The 22,885-nt window shown below is 40.2% G+C and overlaps 2 protein-coding genes across 3 annotated transcripts in view; both read left to right on the forward strand.

The window, feature by feature from the left end:
• Positions 1 to 20,100, forward strand: part of LOC148855087 (putative serine/threonine-protein kinase SIS8) — a 71,693-nt gene extending 51,593 nt beyond the window's left edge. The window contains exons 12-14 of the mRNA XM_088941202.1: positions 18,849 to 18,898; positions 18,989 to 19,165; positions 19,661 to 20,100. Coding sequence (XP_088797328.1) covers positions 18,849 to 18,898; positions 18,989 to 19,165; positions 19,661 to 19,805 — 372 coding nt within the window. The 3' untranslated portion in view covers positions 19,806 to 20,100. The remainder of the gene's footprint in view (positions 1 to 18,848; positions 18,899 to 18,988; positions 19,166 to 19,660) is intronic.
• A 466-nt stretch (positions 20,101 to 20,566) lies between these two features.
• LOC148855088 (FKBP-like peptidyl-prolyl cis-trans isomerase family protein) lies at positions 20,567 to 22,860 on the forward strand. Of its 2 annotated transcripts, XM_088941204.1 has the most exons (4): positions 20,574 to 21,028; positions 21,826 to 21,870; positions 21,966 to 22,334; positions 22,492 to 22,860. In XM_088941204.1, exons 1-3 carry the CDS (start codon positions 20,667 to 20,669, stop codon positions 22,318 to 22,320), a joined length of 762 nt encoding a protein of 253 aa, XP_088797330.1. In that variant the 5' UTR covers positions 20,574 to 20,666; the 3' UTR covers positions 22,321 to 22,334; positions 22,492 to 22,860. The 2 variants fall into 2 exon arrangements, with proteins under 2 accessions (XP_088797329.1, XP_088797330.1); XM_088941203.1 differs by lacking the exon at positions 22,492 to 22,860 and having other exon boundaries at positions 20,567 to 21,028; positions 21,966 to 22,385.
• The last annotated feature ends 25 nt before the right edge of the window (positions 22,861 to 22,885 follow it).

Here is a 22,885-nt window from a genome sequence, read left to right on the forward strand (position 1 = left end):
ATTTTTGTCACTTCATCTCGAGATCGCATAGGGTAAACCCAGGTGTATCTAGAATAATCATCAACCAAGGTAATGAAGTACTTATATCCAGCCTCAGTGGGTAGAGTAACAGGGCCCCAAACATCAGAATAAACAATATGAAATGGAAATTCAGATCTTTTATTTCGCAAAGGTAAAGAACTTCTACAATGTTTACTCAATTGACATGTCTGACACTGTAACTGACTCACTGACAAGGACTCAAACAACTTTGGAAACATTACTTTTAATTTCTCAAAAGAAAGATGACCTAGACGACTATGCCATAAATAGGCTTGACTCTCACTTGACAAACTCATGGACTCTATAGCCATAAGACCAGCTTTATTCTCCAACACGTAGAGACCATCCACCATGCTTCCTCTACCAATCGTCTTCCCCGAGGCCAAATCCTGAAACACATGAGGACAGAAAAAAAATGATTGAACAGTTCAAGGAGTGAGTTATACTACTAATGGACAACAAATTAATAGGTAATTTCGGAACATGCAGTACATTAGGTTTGTACCTCAACCATCTATGGTAGAAAAAGAACTATCAGCTACTCTCACCTTATGTCTCTCAGAGAGAAGGTTATATGTCTAAAATAAATTTAACTTACTGGTCATGCGGTTTGAGGCTCCGGAGTCAATAACCCAAGGAGAATCAGTGGTATGAGATGACACATGGAAGGCAGTGGCAGCATTACCTGATGTAGACGCAAAAGAGGTAGAGGGAGTAGGACCAGAATCCATCTGGCGGAGAGTCTTACTGTACAATTCCAAATGTTCACGAAAGGAGTTGATAATTTCTTCCTTAGGGTCAGAACTGGGATGCCTCTCCTGAGTTACCAAAGGACTAGTCTCTGTCTACACAATTCATCACACTTCTTTTACTCTCTTCTGACTGCACTAAGGCATACACCTCCCGAACTGATGGCAAGTCTTCTCTACCTAAGATCTGCACCATGATGGACTCTAATGAAGGATTCAGCCCTAGGAGAAAGGCAAAGACCCGTTGCTGAGATACAAGTACTTATACGCCTTTGCATCTTCATCACACTTCCAATTCACATTCCGATAGTGGTCAAGTTCTTTCCATATTGATGTCAAATCAGAATAGTACATTGAGAGACTCCTCTCCCCTTGCTTGCAAGTAGAGGATTCAGCTTGCAATTGATATATCTTGGTATAGTGTCTCTGCTCTGAATAGGTAGACTTTGCTTGTTCCCATATCTCACAAGCAGTTTCAGCCCACATAAAAGTCTTCCTTACCTGTGGCAGCATGGAAACCAAGAGCTAATACATCACCATACTATTCTCTTGGTTCCACCTATCATATTCAGCACTTCCGTATTTCGGTTCCTTCAGTCTCTCATTGATGTATCTTATTTTCCCCCTAGCAATGATGTAGAGTTTTATTCCCCTAAACCACTCAAGGTAGTTCAGACCATCAAAGGGAATAATAGCCATGGGAAAACTCATATCCATTCCCCCACTCACTCCATTGTAGCTCCCTGAAATCTCTGAAGTAGCAGAATTCTTAGACAACATGGTCAAAACAAACAATCAGTCCCAAACACCGGACTTAGGACCCCTCCTTACTCCACAAAAAAATGCTCCACTCAGTCCACACCCACACACTTGGGTTTGAAAACAGTATGAGCACAAATAGTACCAATTTCAGGACAAAAAAAAAGGCAATATTCGACAAATTTCATACCTGTACTGTTTAACTGTCCAAACCTACCAGCCTTCCAGAATGTCTAAGAACATTAATCAGCAGGAGAGATCCTTAACACTTATAATCAAGCCAAATAATTGAGATAACAGGTCATCCTTGACCTATAGTCGCCTTAACATAGGAATAGGATCACACAATCCCATGAAACAGAGGTATAAAGATCTGACAGCATTCAACAACCTAGATTCATTTGGTTTTTTCACTTGGTACACGACCAATGAGTGTAAGGAAGAGAAAAAAGGAAGGACTGTACCCGTTGTAGATCTGTTTTCCTCTGCCCAGATTCACATCTCTGTTCCGCCCAGATTCAGCAAGTTGGAAGAGTGAAGTCTGTTCGATCTGTTCTCTCAGTGAAGTTTGTTCGATCTGTTCTCTCAGTCAGTATTCCCGCTCTGATACCATCTTGATAGTGTGTTCGGCCATAAATAAGAGGAAGAGAAGAAAAGAGAAGAAGAAGAGAGAAGGGAGAAGAGAAGAGAAGGGATTGGCAATGTAACATTGCTGGCAGCGCCAGCTTTTTTTTATAATATATATAGGGCGGCAGAAATAAGAAGGGAAAAGACCCTTGTGCCCCTACTATAAGTGGGTACAATAATAGACATAACAGAAGTAAAAAATTAGAAATAAAAAAACGCTTTAACTATCCAAATAGACCCTAACACCAACAACTAAATTATTTCAACAGAGATGATATGTGAATACTGCAAGAAACCGAGGCATACCAAGGACACTTGTTGGAAGCTTCATTCAGATCTTCTACCGAACAGGTTTAGGAATAACAACAATTTTAAGAAGACATGAAAGTCTAAGAATGCTAATGTTGCTACAGTGCCCGGAGGAGGGAATAAGGAAAGTGAAGAAAAGTCAACCATGAAACAATTGGCAACAATGAAGGCAGAGTTTGAAAAGTATGGAAGGTTATTTAATCACTTGGAAACCATTGTCTCAACATCCCATTCTTCAAGCAACACATCATCATCCGAATTTGGTCCCTCAAGTATTCGTGCTTCTGCAAATCATGCTTCTGTTTCAGGTAATCATAAAATCCCTTGGATCATTGATTATGGTGCATCAAACTAGCTTGTCTAACCTTTTTTGTTGATATCATCTCCTCTTTAGTAAGGAGAAAATATCTCTTGTTGATGGGTCTCTTGCTCCATCTCTGGCAAGGGGATATCAAGACCTCTGACACCCTTGTTTTATCCTTTGTCCTTCATGTGTCCAAACATAACACCAATCTTTTATCTGTTAGCAACTTAACTAAATTCATGAACTATAGCATAACCTTCTTTCCTACTCATTGTGTTTTTAGGACCTGAAATCTCAGAGGACGATTGGGAATGGCCATGAGGCGAATGGAATATACTTGCTGGACACACCTGATTCATGGAGTAGCCTTGGAGTCGGTTTTGTCAGAGTCTATTGATAGAGTCGTGTTATGTCATTTCCGGTTTGGTCATTTGCCTTTTTCTGCTTTGAGTCATTTGTTTCTCAATATGTTTAAGGGAATGTCTTTATCAAGTCTTCATTGTAAGTCTTGTGAACTTACAAAGCATTGTAGACAATCTTATTTTGTAAGCAATAAAAGATCTATTTCTCCTTTTCATATTGTGCACTCTGATGTGTGGGGGCCATATCATTTGCCTACTATGGGGGGTTATAAGTACTTTATCCTTTTTAGTGATGATTATTCTTGTTGCACTTGGATTTATCTCATGAAATCTCGGGATGAAGTACTGACCGTTGTGCAAAAATTTCATGAACTTATCCTTACCTAGTTTAACACTTGGGTCAAAATATTCCGTTCTGATAATGCTAAGGAATATTTTAAGAAGAACCTCTTATCCCTACTGTGAGAGTTTTGGGGTTATTCATTAGAGTTCTTGTTCCTACACTCCATAGCAGAATGGAGTGGCAGAAAGGAAGAATCACCATGTGGTTGAGGTTGCTAGATCCCTCCTTTTTACATCTCGTGTTCCTATTAGATTTTGGGGAGATGCTGTCCTTACTGCTACCTTTTTGATTAACTGTATGCCTTCCCGGGTTCTAGGTTTCAAAACCCCTTTTAGCATTCTCTTTCTGGATGAGGGTCTCTTCTCTCTTCCTCTGGGTTTTTGGGTGCACCTGCTATGTAAATGTTCATAGCCATCAAAGGCACAAATTTGAACCTAAGGCACTGTGCATTTTTCTAGGATATATCTATCTCTCTCTCTCTCTCTCTCTATATATATATATATATATTGATCAATAACAGAATGTTTTATTAGATTATAAAAATTGTGAAACTTTGAGTACAAGAGAGGGGAGGTAAAATATCTTAACTCCCCCACAACAGAGAACAAGAAGGAAAGCTAAAAAGTGGCCCAAAACAAAGAATCCTTAAGCACTCCTTGCTTGGCTAACCCATCAGCCATGAAATTAGCACTTCTCTTCACCCAACTGTACTTCACCTCAATATCCCTACTCAGCCATTTAATTTTTTTCTTTTCATTTATGTAGCTCCACAAACCGTTGCTATCTTCCTTCAACCACCTAATTACCACCTCCGAGTCTCCTTCAATGATCAAGCACCGAATGTTTAATTCTCTTGCTCTTTTGGTTCCTTCCAAAGCTGCTAAAATCTCTGCCCTAAGAGAGTCACCCTCACCAATAGGGCCAGAGAACATAGCAAAAATAATCCCAGCCTCATTTCTGAAAACTCCCCCAATCCCAGAAGGCCCAGGATTCCTTAAACTACAACCATCAAAATTCAGTTTCATGAATCCTGAAGGAGGGGGGGACCAAGAATGTTTAGAGGTCCTTTTGCACTAAGCCGAGGTAGCAACTTCTTTTCACTTTCTCAAAAGATCAGCCATGGAGAACTCTGAAAAAAGCTCCAAAGATTTCAGCCAATGACTGACCCTTAAGTGTATCAATTCAGTTAAATTCTCCATAGATCTTTCCTTGTCTGAAAAAAGTCTAGAGTTCCTCTCTTCCCATACGGACCAGCACACAACTGCTCTAATGCTTCTCCACATGATCTTCCCTCTTTTCTTAGGCCATCTAGAGAACGAGGGAGAGAACAAGCTTTTCAAACTCACGGGGGATTCCAAGTGCATCCAAACAAGGATGAAGCCCATTCCCAAATAGTCTTAGTAATCGGACAAGTAGCCATAAGGTGGTAAGCCGTTTCCTTATTAGCTTTACAAAGAACACACCTATTGGGAAGTAAGCAAGAATTAGGTCTCTATCTTTGAAGCAAGTCAGTTGTTGCACCCGCTTTTTCTAGGATATGCCTCCACACAGAAGGGACATTGTTGTTTTGATCTGGTTAGTGGCACCCGCTTTGTCTCTTGGGATGTCACATTTGCTGAGTCTACTCCTTTCTTTAGTATTTCTCCTAAGGGGGAGCAATCTGAGGAGCCCTTTGTTATGTTTCCAGCTGTTCCTCTTTCTGTTTCTTTTGAGTCGTTTGCTGAATTATCCTCTCCGCCCGCTGTGTCTACCTCAATCGTACATGCTCTTCCTCCTCCTCCTCCACCTCATCCTCTTATAATTACCTCACATCCTATTCTCCAAAGGTGGTACCAAAGACGGATTTAGGCATGGGCAAGTTGTTTCCACTCCTCCTTAAGAGCCTCTTTCTCCTCCCATCATTACTAAGGTAATAGGTCAGCCTTCCTCTGACCCATCTACTTCTTTCCCAGACCTTGATCTTCCTATTGCCCTTCGCAAAAGCAAGCGGAAGTGTACAACACATTGTATCTTTAAACACTTGTCCTGTAGCCTTATATCCCCTACCTATTACTCTTTTCTTGCTTCTGTCTCTTCCCATGTCATACCCAGGTCCGTACCAGAAACCATATCTAAACCTGGATGAAGGGATGCTATGATGGCTGAACTGGATGCTTTGCATAAGAACCATACTTGGGGTATTGTGGATTTGCTAGAACGGAAGGAACTAGTAGGTTGTAAATGGGAATTTACCATTACATATCATTTTGATGGCACTATTGAGAGGTTTAAGGCCCGATTGGTTGCTAAAGGCTACACTCAGATGTATGGTATTGATTTATCTCTAGCTACTACTTTTGATTGGCCTTTTAACCAGTTTGATGTTAAAAATGCCTTCTTGAATGGAGACCTACATGAAGAGGTCTATATGTCTTTGCCTCTGGGGGTGTATAGAAAGGAAATGCAAGGGAAGGTGTGTAAACTACAGAAATTCATTTATTCTCTAATGTAATCTTAGTTATGTGCCGTAGGGGCACTTTTGTCCTTTTTATCTTTTTATTTTTTATTTTGTCGCCCTAACATATAAATACAAACACTGGCGCCACCAGCTTGGGGTTTTTGGTCTCAATCTTCACGCCTCTTCCTTCTCTCCTCTCTTCTTCTTCTTCTTCTCCTTCTCCTCCTCTCTTCTCTTGATCGAGATCTTTCTTCCTTGCTGAAATCATGGTATCAGAGCAAGTCGGTGCCCTGTAAATATTTTTTTTATTGGTTGAAGACATCCATTATGTTCACTGGACTGAGAATGGAGAAAACAAGTTTGTTCTGGACCTGAGAACTCCTCGGCTGAATTTCTCTCTCCTGTTCTGTGCTGAAACTCAACTGAAGTGATTCCAGAAGATTGTTGATGACTGTTTGAGTCCTTCTAAGAGGTTGGCTGCTCCTTTTCTATTCCTTTTTTTTTTATTATTATTGGACTGGAAAACCTGGAATCCGCTTGAACTGAACACGAATAGAATTTAAATCTATTTTTCTTTGGTTCTTGGTGCTGGTACCAAGAACAGGTTAAGGGTTGCCTTGACCAAATGGTACAAGGGAAGTTTAACCCCTTCTTTTTGGACCGGATGATCCAGAAACCTGTGTACTTGTGGAATTATTTTTAGGTCATGAGTGACCTGGTTTGGTTGACTGGTACAGCAGCAGCGTACTGATGTTTGTGGCTTATATTAGCCTTAGAGAAGTCTATTACACCTGTGAAAATGCTCAAATGGCTGGTACAGCAGCAGAGTACTGATGTTTGCGGCTTATATTAGCCTTGGAGAGGTCTGTTAGATCGGTGAAAGTGTGTTGCAGCAAGGACTGTAATTGTGTTCTAACTGTCAGAACACTTAGAGTAAGGGCTGTGTAGTCCTTTTGTGTGTGTAGACTGAAGTGAAGGAACTGTTGTCGTCTTAGTAAGTGTCAGTCATGAATTCTGAGGATTCTGCAACCTCTGGAACTTCTTTCAACTGAGGAATGAACAACAGTCTTGACTCTATAAGCTTTCCAACGACCAATACTCCCTTAGATGGCAGAAATTATTTGACTTGGTCTAAGGAGATGCGGCTGTACATCACAGCCTGAGGTAAGGCAGGGTATATCAATGGGAAAGTGAAGGAACCTAGGACTGGTACTGCTGAATATGATAAGTGGGACCAAGAAAACTGCATGATTATGTCATGGCTTTTGACTACTATGCTACCATCAGTTAAGCAGAACTTTATGTGGGCTGAAACAGCCAGGGAAATTTGTGAACAAGCAAGGTCAACTTACTCCGAGCAGAGGCACTATGCTAGAATCTATCAATTGCAAGTCAAGTCTGCAACATGTAAACAAGGGGAAAGAAGCTTATCCACCTACTATTCTGCCCTCACATCTATCTGGAAAGAGTTAGATTACTATCAGAATATTGGCTGGGAGAGTGAAAAGGATGCCAAAGCCTACAAACAGTTAGTGTCACAGTAGCGGGTGTTTGTTTTTTTGTTAGGGCTTAATCCCATATATATAAACCCATTCAAGTTCAAATTTTGGGCAGCAAGGATCTTCCTTCTTTCCAAGAGGTGTATGCACTGGTTCAATCTGAGGAAAGTAGAAAATCTGCCATGAATCCTCCCAAGGGGGAGACCATTGTTTTAACTGCAAGAGGTAATATCAATTCAGCAAGAAGGGGAGATGGTCAGAAAAGGGTTGATGATAAGGATAAACTGTGGTGCTCTCATTGTCAGAAATCCTGATACACACGAGAGACATGTTGGGAATTGCATGGTAAGCCGAAGTGGGCACAATACCTAAATAAGAAATCAGCACAAAAACAAAACAAGAAACCAAATCAGAAAAGGTTCTCTTTGGCTAACTTGGCCTCTCATGAGTTGCAGAGTAGAGGAACTACTCTGAACTCTCAAGATTACCCCCTAGGTCTGATCTTAAGGAAAATATTATCACTACCTTTCATGACCATTTGGAGCAATATGGTAGGGCTCTCGCACAAACAGATTCTGGACCCACTCCTTCAACCTCTTTTTCTTCTTCCTCAGGTAATTTAGCTTCTGCATTCCATGTGTCTACGGATACCTTTGAATCTCCATGAATTATTGATTTTGGTGCTTCCAATCACATGACTGGTAAGTTAACCTTTTTCTAATCATACACCCTTCTTTCTAGCAAAGATAAAGTGATGTTAGCTGATGGATCATTCTCCTCCATTGCTAGTTGAGGATCTATATCTTTGCCATTTGGCTTACCTCTATCAAATGTTTTACATGTTCCAAAATTGCCTATTAATTTACTGTCTATTAGCAACATTACTCACTCTTTGAATTGCTCAGTAACCTTTTTTCCTCAATCTTGTGTCTTTCAGGATTTGGCCTCTGGGAGGATGATTGGTAAAGGGAACATAGTGAATGGTCTCTATGTGCTGGAGAATAAAGTTGTTCTTGCAGCCTCAGAGTCTTTGAGTCAGTCAAATAAGAGTCAGGTTACTTTGTGGCACAATCATTTGGGTCATCTGTCCTTTGAGTCTTTGAAGTACTTGTTTCCAGAATTGTTTAAGTCTGTGTCAATTAATGATTTTCAATGTTAAGTGTGTCAGCTAAGCAAGCATTGTAGAACTTCATTTTCTTTACGTAATAAAAGTTCGGATGTTTCTTTTTCCAGAATTGTTTAAGTTTGTGTCAGTTAACGATTTTCAGTGTTAAGTGTGTCAGCTAAGCAAGCATTTTAGAATTTCATTTTCTTTACGTAATAAAAGATTAGATGTTTCTTTTTCCATTGTGTATTCTGATGTTTGAGGACCTGTAAATATTCCAACAGAGAATGGCTACAAATACTTCATATCTTTCATTGATGACTTCTCTCGATATATGTGGGTGTACCCTATGCACTCTCGAGATGAAGTTCCTAAACTTGTGAAAGCCTTCCAACATATGGTATACACACAATTTCAAGCAGAGATTTGAACTTTCCAATTAGACAATGCCAAAGAGTATTTTCATGGTGACCTCATAGAATTTTTTGAAACTTGTGGCTCTATTCATCGTAGTTCTTGTGTTGGAACCCCTCAACAGAATGGGGTTGCAAAGAGAAAGAATCGTCATCTCTTAGAGGTTGCTCGAGGGTTGCTGATACACATGAATGTTCCCAAAAGGTTCTGGGTGGATGCTGTTATGATTGCAGCTTATCTTATCAGTCAGATGCCATCTCGTCTCTTGGAGTACAAGCCCCAGCTCATCTTCCCTACAAATCCATTGTTTCCTAAAGTATTTTGTCCATGATCTATCTCCTACCCGTGGAAGCTAGATCCCATAGCCATTGTTTGTGTTTTCCTTGGCTATCCCCTTTCCCTAAAAGCTTATCGTTGCTTTGACCCTATTTTCAAAAAGTACTTTGTATCCATGGATGTTTCTTTCTTTAAAGATGTGCCTTTCTTTCTTGCTCCTCAGGGGGAGAGTCCAAGTGAGGAGAAACAAAGACAGATTTTGTTGCCTTCTCCTCCTAACCCTCCTCCATTTCGGGTCTTTCGTAGACAGTAGTACAAAAGTCAAGGCTGGGATCAACAAAGTTCAACAAACACAGAGAATCCTAGATGTAAATCAGTCCTTTAATATCAAGTTTAAATTCAGTGATTAGCAGAATAAAACAGGTCTGAATAACTGTGTAAGAGAAGAAGATGGCGAAGAGAAGAGGTAAGAGAAGGAGTCGAATTAATTCTCCATTCTCCTCTAACCCTATTTTATTAAGATCTAAAAAATTAATGATGACAAGTATGCCCTTAAGTGGGCGGCCAGCTTGGCAATTACATAAAGGAAATAAACAAGAATAAATAACAGGCCCATTAAGTGTGGCCCATCAACATAAAATAAAAGATATTACAAGAGAGGCTGTTAGGGCCCATTCGGCCTAGTCTCTTTACACTCCCCCTCAAGCTGAGCATAGATGTCAATCATGCCCAGCTTGCTTATATAGTGTGTCAATTTTCCCCTTGGAACTCCCTTGGTCAAGATATCAGCTAGTTGCTCTTCTGATGTGATGAATGGTAAACAAACTTCTCTTGAAGAGACTCTTTCTCTTATGAAATGCCTATCAACCTCAATGTGCTTAGTTTTGTCATTTTGAACAGGATTATGTGCAATGTTGATAGCAGCTTGGTTGTCACAATAGAGCATCATTGGTTTCTCATAGTCCACCCCCAATTCCTCTAGAAGGGATCGTAGCCATAGTAATTCTGACACACCATGAGCCATTGCCCTGTATTCTTCTTTAGCTGAGGATCTAGCAACTACTGATTGTTTCTTACTCCTCCAAGACACAATATTCCCAACAACTAGAGCATAATAACCAGAGGTGGACCTTCTATCATCAATACATCCTGCCCATTCTGCATCAGTAAAGGCTTCCAGCTTCATGTGACCATGCTTAGCAAACAAAATACCTTTCCCTGGAGTACCTTTCAAGTAGCACAGAACCCTTTCTGCAGCAGCTATATGAGTATCTTTGGGAGAATGCATAAACTGACTAATAACACTTACTGCATAGGAAATATCTGGCCGAGTCATGCAAAGGTATAACAACTTCCCAAGCAGTCTTTGAAACACTCCCTTATCAGGCAAAGGTTCACCATCTGTGGCAGAAAGCTTATGATTAGGATCAATGGGTGGAGATGGGTTTAGCGCCAAGTTTACCAATTTCAGCAAGAAGATCAAGGACATATTTGTGCTGAGATATGAAGATACCATCCTTAGATCGAGCAACTTCTTTGCCCAAGAAATACCGAAGATCTCCCAAGCCTTTGATTTCAAATTCAGAGATTGAGAAATCCTTTTAGTTTGCTGGCCTCATCAATGTCATTACCCGTGACCACAATGTCATCAACATAAGCAATCAAGAAGGTCACTAGAGAGTCATTTTTCTTTAAGAATAGTGTATGCTCAGATTGTGTTTGAATGTAACCAAATGAGACAAGAGCAGCCCGAAATCTCTCAATCCAAGCCCGAAGAGATTGTTTGAGACCATAAATAGATCTGTGTAGTTTACACACTTTGCCTTTCATTTCTTTCCCATACACTCCTAGAGGTAGAGACATATAGACCTCTTCATGCAGGTCTCCATTTAGGAAGGCATTTTTAACATCAAACTGGTGTAGGGGCCATTCAAAAGTAGCTGCTAGAGAAAGTAAAACCCTGACTGAAGTCATCTTAGCAACAGGAGCAAATGTCTCATGATAGTCAATGCCATACATTTGGGTGTAACCTTAGCAACCAACCGAGCCTTAAATCTCTCAACAGAGCCATCAGAGTGATACTTAATGGTAAACACCCATTTACAACCCACTGGTTCCTTCCCTTCTGGCAAGTCCACAACATCCCAGGTATAGTTCTTATGCAATGCATCAAATTCAGTCATCATAGCATCCCTCCATTCAACTTGAGATAATGCTTCCGGTACAGACCTGGGTATCACATGGGAAGACACAGAGGCAAGAAAGGAGTAGTAGGAAGGGGAGAGAAGGCTGTAAGATAAGTGTTTGGAGATACAATGGGTTGTACACTTCCGCTCGCCCTTGCGAAGAGCAATAGGAAGGTCAAGGTCTGGGACAGTCAGAGATGGGTCAGTAAAGGGCTGACCTGTTTCCTCAGGAATGATGGGAGTGGCAAAACGCTCTTCTGAAGGAGTGGAAACAACCTGCACGTCTGAATCTCTGCCTTTGGTACCTTTGGAGAGCAGGAGCAGAAGGAGGAGGAGGAGCTGGGATATCAGAGGTAGGTCCAGTGGAAGAGGTGGACACCCCATGATCGGACTCACAAGGGATGGGAAGAGGAACGACTGGAGACATTGCAAAGGGCTCATCAGATTTCTCCCCCTCAGGAGGAATACTAAAGAAGGGAGTCAACTCGGCAAAGGTGACATCCCGAGATACAAAGCGGGTGCCACAAATTGGATCAAAACAGCAATAACCCTTCTGTGTGGAGGCATATCCCAGAAACACACACTTATGAGCCTTAGGTTCAAACTTGTGCCTTTGGTGACTATGAATATGCACATAGCAAGTACACCCAAACACACAGAGAGGAAGAGAAAAGAGATCCTCATCCGGGAAGAGAAGACTAAAAGGTGTTTTAAAGCCAAGGACCCGGGAGGGCATACGGTTGATCAGAAAGGTAGCAGTAAGAACAACATCTCCCCAAAACTTAGCAGGAACATGGGATGCAAACAAGAGGGATCTGGCAACCTCAACCACATGCCTGTTCTTTCTTTCCGCCACCCCGTTTTGTTGTGGAGTGTAGGAACAAGAACTTTGATGAATAACCCCAAAAGTTTCAAGATAGGAGGAGAGGGTTCTCTCAAAATACTCCTTAGCATTGTCAGAGCGGAATATTTTGATACGAGTATTAAATTGGGTGAGGATGAGTTCATGAAAATTTTTCACAATAGTTGGTAATTCATCCCTGGATTTCATGAGATAAGTCCAAGTGTAACATGGATAATCATCAATAAAAAGGATAAAGTACCTGTAACCCCCCATGGTTGGCATGTGATATGGCCCCCACACATCAGAGTGAACAATATGGAAATGAGAAAGTGATCTTTTATTGCTAATTGAATAGGAATGTCTACAATGCTTTGCCAGCTCACATGATTCACAATGAAGACTCGATAAAGATACTCCTTTAAACATATCTGGGAACATATGACTCAAAGCAGAAAAAGACAAGTGACCAAATCGAAAATGACATAATAAAATTTTGTTAACAGGCTCCGACACGACTGACTCTAAGGCAACTCCATGAGGTGATCCCAAAGCTTGATCTGGTGTGTCCAACAAGTATATTCCGTTCGCCTCATGGCCATTCCCAATCATCCTCTAAGACTGCAGGTCCTGAAAACACAATGAGTGGGAAAGAAAGTTATGCTACAATTCATGGACTTTGTTAAGCTACTAACAGATAAGAGGTTTGCATTAAGCTTAGAGACATGAAAAACAGAAGAGAGGTCTTTATATCACCTTTACCAGAGATGGCGGCAAGGGACCCATCGACAAGGGGCGTTTTCTATTTTCTAGAGAGAAGGTGATATGAGCAAAAAAGGTTAGATAGACTGGTCATATGGTCTGATGCACCGGAATCGATAATCCAAGGGATTTTATAATTACCTGAAGCTGAAGCATGATTTGCAGAAGTACGAGTACCTGAGTGAGCAAAAGCCGATGAGGATGATGTATTGTTGAAAGGGTGAGCTGAATAAACTGTAGCTTCCAAGTGATTTAGGAGTCTTCCATACTTCTCAAAATCCAGCTTCATTGCAGCCAGCTATTCAATGGTTGATTTCTCTTCACTCTCCTTACTTCCCCCTTCAGGTATTGTAGCAGCATTAGCAGTCTTGGATTTTCCCACCTGACTGCCCTTCTTAGTGTTATTATTGTTCTTAAACCTATCAGGGAGAAGTCTAGGATGAAGCTTCCAGCAGATGTCCTTTGTATGTCGTGGTTTCTTGCAATATTCACATACCTGTTCTCTCTTCTCAGTAGGGCCCTTTGGTTTCATTCCTACATGTGCAAAATGTTCTGTAGGTGGACTCTGCAACTGAACCTGCCGCCTACTCTCCTCACTACTTATCATAGCATATGCCTGTGAAAGAGTAACCTCATCCCTGGCCAAAATATTCTGTATGGTAATATCAAACTCAGGGTTGAGTCCAGTGAGAAACTCGAACACTATTTCTCTCCACCAGCTTTATATACATTTCAGCATCCTTTTTACTCTCCCATACCATTGTCTCCATAACATCAATTTCCTGCCATAGGGATTTTAGTATGGAGTAGTAAATTGCCACACTCTTCTCCCCCTGTCTCAAGTTTTTCACATCACTTTTCAATTTGTACGCTCTGGCTACATTCAGTTTCTGTGAGTAAGTCTCAGTTACACTGTCCCATATCTCCTTTGCCGAAGACATCTAGAGATAGTGTTGGCTTATATGGGGTTGCATAGAGTTAACCAACCATCCTATAACAATGTAGTTCTCTTGCATCCATTTTTCAAATTCAGGGTCTGTCTCTTCGGGTTTCACCTTATTGCCTATGAGATACCCGAGTTTTCCTCTACTACAAACATAGATTTTTATAGACTGTGCCCAAGCAAGATAGTTCGTCCCATCTAGCTTAATTGTGGTCACACCAGTCAAAACGGAATCTACTGAGGCAGGTCCAGAAATCGGCACCTGCTTGAACTCACTTCCGTATGTCTCCATTAATCAAATGGAAACCAAAGAACAAAAAATTTTGACTATGTAAACTTACTTGAAGCCAAACCAGAACTTGGGTGCTTGAAAAACTAGGGTTTTGCTCCGTCCAGCTGATTGGAGGAAGAGAGAAGATGCTGCCGCACCTACCAGACTAACCCAAACTCTTCCAAACCTGAACCGCCCTCCTTTAGCAGTCACAAGACACCTTCCAAGCACAAAGCACCACACCCGAGCTTCACCTTTCCTGGTAACCTCGAAAATCTCTAGTCGGATAGGGTTTCGGGCAGCAGTAGAACAACAACACTTGGCAAAATCTAGCCAGAACTAAACTCTCCAAACCCTTCTACCAACTAGGCAAGTGATTCTCTATACTATAGAGAACCTATCTCTCCATACACTCTCTTGATTTTAGAGTGTACAGGAACGAAGAAAAAGAAGGAAGAGGAACTAAACCTGCTCTGATACCAAGATGTAAATCAGTCCTTTAATATCAAGTTTAAATTCGGTGATTAGCAGAATAAAACAGGTTGAATAACTGTATAAGAGAAGAAGATGGCGAAGAGAAGAAGGAGTCGAATTAATTCTCCATTCTCCTCTAACCCTATTTTATTAAGATCTAAAAAATTAATGATGACAAGTATGCCCTTAAGTGGGCGACCAGCTTAGCAGTTACATAAAGGAAATAAACAAGAATAAATAATAGGCCCATTAAGTGTGGCCCATCAACATAAAATAAAAGATATTACAAGAGAGGCTGTTAGGGCCCATTCGGCCCAGTCTCTTTACAATCCTGAAGCTGTGCAACCTGTGCCATCGAACTCTCAGGGGTTGAATCCATCACCGTATCCAGGTACTATTGTTCCAGTTAACATCCTTGTGCCCATTGATATTGATACTTCTAATTGTGATCTGGATCTTCCTATTGCTAAGAGGAAAGGTGTCATGCACCACACACCACCTAATGGCTCTTATCCTATGAGAATGTTTCACCCTCTTTCTATGCTTTCATCTCTGCTATTGACAGCACTTCCCTTCCTAAGAGTGTTGTAGAAGCTTTACTTGTTCTTGGGTGGACAAATGCAATGAAGGAGGAGATCAATGCCCTTTACAAAAATGGCACGTAGGAGTTGGTAGATCTTCCTGAGGGAAAGGAACCTGTGGGGTGCAAATGGGTATTCTCTATGAAACATAAGGCAAATGGCAAAGTGAAGAGGTACAAGGCCCAGCTAGTTGCAAAAGGTTTTTCACAGGTGTATGGAGTTGATTATGCAGAAACCTTTGCACCTGTAGCAAAGGTTTTTCAGAGGATGGTAGGCCTGCTACTATGTCCTGACATCTCCTATGTTGTTAGTGTTGTGAGGCAGTATACGCATGCTCCTTGGGTTCAACACTAGGAAGCCATTGACAAGATACTTGCATACCTGAAGAAGCATCCTGGCAGAGGGATTCTTTTCTTAGACCATGAAAATTTAAAGATGGAGTCCTAAACAGATGCAAATTGAGCAGGTTGCTTAGATGACAAGAGATCTACATCAGGGGTATGCACCTTTGTGGGAGGAAACTTGGTCTCATGGAAGATTAAAAAACAATCAGCTGTGGCTAGATCAAGTGGAGAGGCTAAATATAGATCTATGGCTCATGGTGTTTCAGAACTACTCTGGGTAAGATCTCTACTGAGTGAGATTGGAATAAAAACTGAAGAGCCCATAATGTTATATTGTGACAACCAAGCTACAACCAATATTGCCCACAATCCAATTCAGCATGACAAGACTAAACACATTGAGGTTGATAGGCACTTCATAAGAGAAAGGGTGACAATTGGAGAAGTCTGCTTGCCTTATGTCTCCTCTGAATTACAATTGACTGATGTCTTCACTAAAGGGGTTGCAAAGAACAAGCTTGAGTACAATCTACACAAGTTGGGAATGTGTGACATTTACTCCTAACTTGAGGGGGAGTTTTGAGGTTTTAGACAAATTGTGTAGTCTATAGTGGTATTTTTTTATTATTTATTGTTTAGATAGGAAGTGGGGACCACAGCACTCTTGTTGGGTCCTTTTTGAGCAGTTATTTTAATTGTTTTATGCTGTTTTATGTGTTAGCCGCCATATAAGGGCATATTGGTCTTTGCACTCTATTATTTTAGACTAAATAAATAAATAATAGTGAAGAGGGCGGCCAGCATTATTGCTCTCTTTTCTCTCTGAAATCCCTTCTCTTCCTTTTCTCCTTTCTTCTCTTCTTTTTCAAGAAATATTCTTTTCTTTTACAGATTTTTTATTTCAGCACCTTTCTACTCGCATATTTATCTAATACTGAAGTCTGACTTAAAAACTCCCCAACTTGTGAGTTTCCTCTCTCCCATCTATGACTTCCAATAATGTAAGTGTGGCCATGTCTTCTTCTGGTGCTTTCCTCCATCCAATGTGGGAGATATGACTTGATGATTATGGAACAATTTAATATGACAAGGATAAAGCAAATTCTCAAAGACATAAAAGGAGAGATATATTTAATAAGAGAAGAAATATAAAACATACTGTTCTTTATGGCAATAGGAAGATCTCTGTAACAATATTTGGATCTTCAGAGATAAAATGGATGGGTGGTTGGGTTGCTGAATTTGACTAGGTTAATGATTATCCTTGTTTTTTACATTTTCTGTAACCTTGAAAAAGTGGATCTTGTTGAGCATTAGTCAGCTTTCAATGAGATGTACTTAGGGTTAAGGGTATGTATTAGGTGTGTTCTCCTTCCCCAAAACTATGGGGAACATCAATTTCTTAAAAGTTAAAACTGAAAAGAATAGGTGCCTTGTCCTCATAAGGTTATGGTGGAACCATCTTCTCTCAAAAAAGTTATGGTGGTACTGATCAGAAAAAAAAAAAAAAATTTAAGAATTAAGGTGGTTGCTGACAAAATGTAAAGATGGGCAAAGTCTTTTGCTTGAGAATGGAATTGTAACATTTAACTTTTTTTTGTGGGATTCCCCAGTGTGCAGTTTATAGCTTTAGGATCAAGATTATTAAATCCTGCATGAATGTGACCCAAAAGCTCAAACAGTTTTTAGATGTATACGAAGCATATGCTTCTAGGCACACCTTGAGATGAGACATCTTCAAAATGTGCTGAGACTTTTTTTTTTTTTTTTTGATAAATGAGTGGAATTTTATTAATTATAGAAAAAGTGTACAATCAACCTAAGAGGAGGCACAAGATGTTACCTCACCTTGAAGCTGAGCACTAAGCAAGTAGACAAACACTAGCCTGAATTACAATTATAAAGTAGCCCAAAACAGATCACCCCTTGATACCCCTTGTCTAGCCAAAGAATCAGCCATATGCCGATCTGCTGACCCACTGAAACCTAACTACCATATTTCTTGTCAGCCAGTTAACTTTCTTCAAAAGATCCCTGTAACCCCAAAAGACTTTCTGAATTTGTCAGCCAGCCCACTACATTGGAGTCTCCCTCAGTTATCGATTATGAGGTGCTTAATTGGTGTGAGGCTTACACTTTGTCAATCAAGGCATAGATAAAGTGTATGCATCAGACACACATGTACTTGGGTTAGAGAGGACACAAAAAGGAAAAAAAAAAAAAGGAAAAGTGAATCTGCTTCCTGAACATGTGTGAGAGAGATGGACCAAAAGGAAAAAAAATACCTGTAGTGCCATTGCCTCAGCCTCCTTTTTCTTTTTTCGATTTGGAAAACAAGAAAATCCCAAGTGTCCTTGTGACTGTCATTATTGTCATAAATGCCCATTTATCCCATAGGGCTGTCAAAAATTGCAATTTATCCTTGAAGAGAACACAATGAAAAGTAATCTCATTTTAAAAGTAACATGAATTGTAAATAAATACTATTCATTTGTCCATATTTTAATTAACAGATGGAGTCCAAAGGATATCAAAATCATAATTTGAATAATTATGAAGTGATAAAAACTAAAAAGGTGTAGATCACTAGATGTAAAATATATTAAATCGAGGAGGTATTTTAATCTTTCTGATGAAATTATTCAACAAAGGTATTATTTATTTATTTTATTCGGAATATGAATGATTACAAGGTTTATGCTCCAAGCCTTATGCTTATAAGGCATATGCCTCAGAGGCATCAAGCCTCTGGCATACGCCTCAGGGCATTTTGGGGGCGCCTCGCCCGGGGGTGCGCTTCCAGGCATATGCCTTCCATGCCTTTTAAAACACTGATATTGTTCTGTGCTTCAGTGCCTAACACTGAACTGAAAGATGCAAAGGAAAGAAAATCAGGAAACAATACATACTAGGAGACTATCTATTCAGAAGAGATTATGGGATTAATGAAATAAAATGTAGTCATAAATGCATTGTTCCATTAACTTTTAGGAATTATTTATAGTTTCAGGAGTTTTTGTAGTCTACTTTATTGGATTTATATTTATGTTATTAAGGTTATCTCTTTGATCTTTGACATGCATGAAAGGGGTAATGTTGTATTCAAAATTTCTATAATGTCTACTACCCCTTTTTTCATGATGATAATTATTGGCTTCATTACGTTCCTAAATTGTAATATGCTGAGCTTATGAGTTCTTTTGTGCTTCCTGTTTTTCAGGCTGAGTGGATGGCTCCTGAAGTGTTAAGAAACGAACCTTCTGACGAAAAGTATGTTATGCTTGCTTTTTTCTAGTTGAGTGAACTTTCCCTTCATAGATTTTGAGTATGAAGTCTAAGACTGTTAACCAAAATTTGCAGGTGTGATGTGTATAGCTTTGGTGTCATATTATGGGAGCTCTCTACACTGCAACAGCCATGGGGAGGAATGAACCCAATGCAAGTTGTTGGGGCTGTTGGGTTTCAGCATCGCCGCCTTGACATTCCTGATGATATGGATCCAATTGTTGCTGATATCATTCAAAGGTGCTGGCAAACGTAAGTATCTAAATGTCCTACACATAGTTGTCAAGGTGCTCTTTGAGGCTCACCTCGCCTAATTGCCAAGCAGTTTTGTACTATGTATTGTAAAATACTTTTTTATTCTTATTTTTTTGACATTATAATTGTAAAATAGACACTATTAAATTAAAATATTCATTTTGCGTGTTTATATACTGATTTGTTTTTATTATTTTCTTATTTGTTAAGATTTTATCAATACAAACATTGCTACTACTACTACTACTACTGAAACACTAAGGATCATGCTCATGTTCATCATCATCATCATCATCTAAGCCTTGTCCTAACTATATGGGTTGGCTAGAACTAAGGATCATGCCATTTACTCAAAATTAGCCTAAGTTTCTCATAGCTTTTATTGCTTCTTAGATTTCTTTTCCTTGGTAACTGGGGAGATGTTTCCTCACTTTGCACATACAAAAATTTATTGAATGGTACAGATTTCTTAACATTCTTTGAACATTGTAGGGAGCCTAAAAAACGACCTACATTTTCAGAGATCATGGCAGCACTGAAGCCATTGCAAAAGCCTGTAACAAGTTCACAAGTACCAAGACCAAGGGCACCAATTAACAGTGTCCAGGAGAAAGGAGAGCCCTCACAGGGAACATAAGACCTAGCAGGCTGAAGGAGTCGAGTGGGAATTAAATTGAGCTATGGCCTGATTGATGTGGCAACTCAGCAGTGAATGTCAAAGGACAAAGGCAAGGATTGTCCTGCAATATGGGGGCCGACGCAAGTGATTGGCCAGATTGTGATTGACATACTCCATTTTGGAAAGATGGAATGAGTTCTTGTAGAATTCTCTTTTTTCTTTGTTCTTTGTTTTTCACTTTTGTATTCTTGGCTTAGTTGTGGGTCCTTGTCAAAATAGTATATTTGATTCTAATCAATGGAAATTTGTTCAATCGAGGTTTGGGTTGATTTATCTTCCTTCTGAGTTGTCTTGGTTTTGGTGCAGTGTCTTAGAATCCAGATCAGACCATAAGGTCAGATTGGAGAACATGGGATGAACTAAGAACTGTTCAAAGACTAATTAATTATTCTCAGCTCGGAATAGATATTCATTAAGGAGATTGCCTTCCGGTCCTCGCCCTCCCCCAACGGTCAATCCCGGCAAAAAATGAATTTGGGGAAGACCCGTAGGAGTGGGGACCGTTGTTCTGGAATCTCTTGTCCAATCTGGATTCCAGTCCAACGGTTGTATGTATTCCCCACTGCAGGAAACTGAGTGAGCCGAAATCCAGTTACCCTTTTAGAAGGGGTATTTGGTCATTACAGGCGCACCACTTGACGATAATACCCTTCTGAAGCCAAGTGGTGCATCGTACGAAGTTACAACGAGAATTTAAGATAGATATGGATAAGGTGGGGACGCTTGTCACTCACTGGGTTGAATTTGAACAAGAACAATCTACATTAGGTCAGTGGCTGGCTAGGTGGCTCCTGTTCTGATTCTGAATTTGTTTCTTCAATGGCTACTTTCTTTTCATCTCCACCTTTTCTATCTCACCCCATTACAAGAATTCATCACTTCTCTTCATCTTCACAATCACCGCCACCACCAAATACTCCGCCGCAACCTCCAAACCCACCTCCACGTACAGCCTTATCACAGGAGCAGCAGCCTCCAGGGTCCCTGAAAGTGGAGCAACGAAAGCCCAGCAAACCTACCACTGCTACAACCCCCGAGTCGACGGACTGGATAGCTTCCACCTTAACCAGGCGGTTCGGACTCGGTGCTGGCCTTGCATGGGCTGGTTTCCTCGCTGTTGGCGTGCTCTCTGAGCAGATCAAAACCCGCCTTGAAGTCTCCCAGCAAGAAGCCAACACAAGGTCTGTTCTCAAGTTGCACTCCTAGTCTCTACTTTATCATCAAACTTACAGAATTTTGGTCTACACATAGAATAATCGTTCACAGATTTATTAGTTTTTAGCAAACTCTTCATTTTTTTCGCCTTTTCTCTTTGAATTTGAGTCGATAACTTCCCAAACTATCTACATTCTATCGTATTAACCTTCTCATTGACACTAACGAAGGATGGTTGACAAGGGCTGCCAATTCTTGATCTGGGTAGCATACTGTCCCCACTTTTGGGCTTGGATTGGCGAATCCCAATTCTAAAACAACCCAAATTCGACCTGATCTGTGTCCCAACCTCTAAATTTCTTGGCTAATTTTGGTTCTGTAAACAAAATTCAGTGTTCTAAACCATCCAATAACAAATAGGCTGTTGGTAATTAAGCTAACTCCACCTACTCTGGTTCCTGTCCATTGATTTTGACTTTCTTTAGTGGATGAATGGATGGATGAAGACCTTGAAACAGCCAAGGATCTTGTTATTTGGATCTGGAAACCATATCTCTGGTTTATGTTTACAGTCCATCCATATTGGACGTTTGAATCTAAGAGATGGAGCCAAGGCATTAATTGAACAGAAGGCAAGATTTGCTTATACTCTTGCCTGGTAAATAGCTACCTAATTCCTCAAATTGGGAAACCTTTTCATTCAATTTACAGAAGACCAATTTGGCCAATTTGGAACTGTGTGGAAACTTTGTAGCTGTATCCTATGATCTTTTATGCTATTAAAGTGCAGTGCAAATAAATGCATCTTTTATTGCTTTTACAGAGATGTAGAGAAGGGAGAAGAGGTGGTTTTGCCTAATGGCATCAGGTACATTTTGTGTCAAAGTGTGCATTGACCTGCATAAAATGTAGGATGTCATTCTTTTTGCTTTATGACACTTCTTTTGTTTATGTATACATCAGGTATTATGAGATGAGAGTTGGGGGCGGTGCTTCTCCGAGGCCGGGAGACTTGGTTGTGATTGATCTTAAGGGGAATGTTGAAGGCAGTGGAGAAGTGTTCGTCGACACATTTGGTGGAGACAAGAAACCATTGGCTCTGGTTATGGGTTCAAGGCCATACACTAAGGGAATGTGTGAAGGGATAGAATATGTCTTGAGGTCTATGAAGGCTGGTGGGAAAAGGAGAGTGGTCATTCCTCCTAGTATGGGATTTGGAGAGAAGGGTGCAGACTTAGGCTCAGGTGTGCAGATACCCCCATTTTCAACCTTGGAATATACTGTGGAAGTTGATAAAGTTTCCATAGCACCAGCCTGAAATTGAAGGTTTTTGTAAGTACAGTTTATAGGCATTGCTTAAGTAAAAATTAATTATATTTCACATGCTTATGAGTCATGGCTTGCATTCATTCATCATCATGAATTCATGACTATTTACTTAGATTTAGAATCTCTAGTTGTAGCTTACAAGTGTGCCATGTGAATGCAGAGTCATTTGGAATGATAGGAAACTTATCTATAAACAAATGCTTCAAAAAATCTTCATCAATGGCATCGATGATCAACTTATACACAGTAGCTAATACCTTGTAGAAACATTGATGGTTTTGGACTATTGATTCATTCGGTTATCAAGGTGTTAGAACATTACAGACTGGAGTAGGGAAACGTTAAGGCTCTGTTTGTTTGGATCGTTGGTGTAAATGGAAATGGTTTCATTTCCACTCCAATTCTGCAAGAGTATAAATGATGTAAATCACACAGACGAGTGAGTAGAAATGCAGAACAAATACCATCCAGACCATAACATGAATAAGAAAAGCAGCAGGATGCAATTAGCTGCATCCAGATTTCCCAATGATACTTTTGCCTATCCACCTTAT

Source organism: Nelumbo lutea, chromosome 4, assembly GCF_056320005.1.
Source record: "Nelumbo lutea isolate HS-2025 chromosome 4, American lotus-T2T, whole genome shotgun sequence".
Classification (NCBI taxonomy): domain Eukaryota; kingdom Viridiplantae; phylum Streptophyta; class Magnoliopsida; order Proteales; family Nelumbonaceae; genus Nelumbo; species Nelumbo lutea.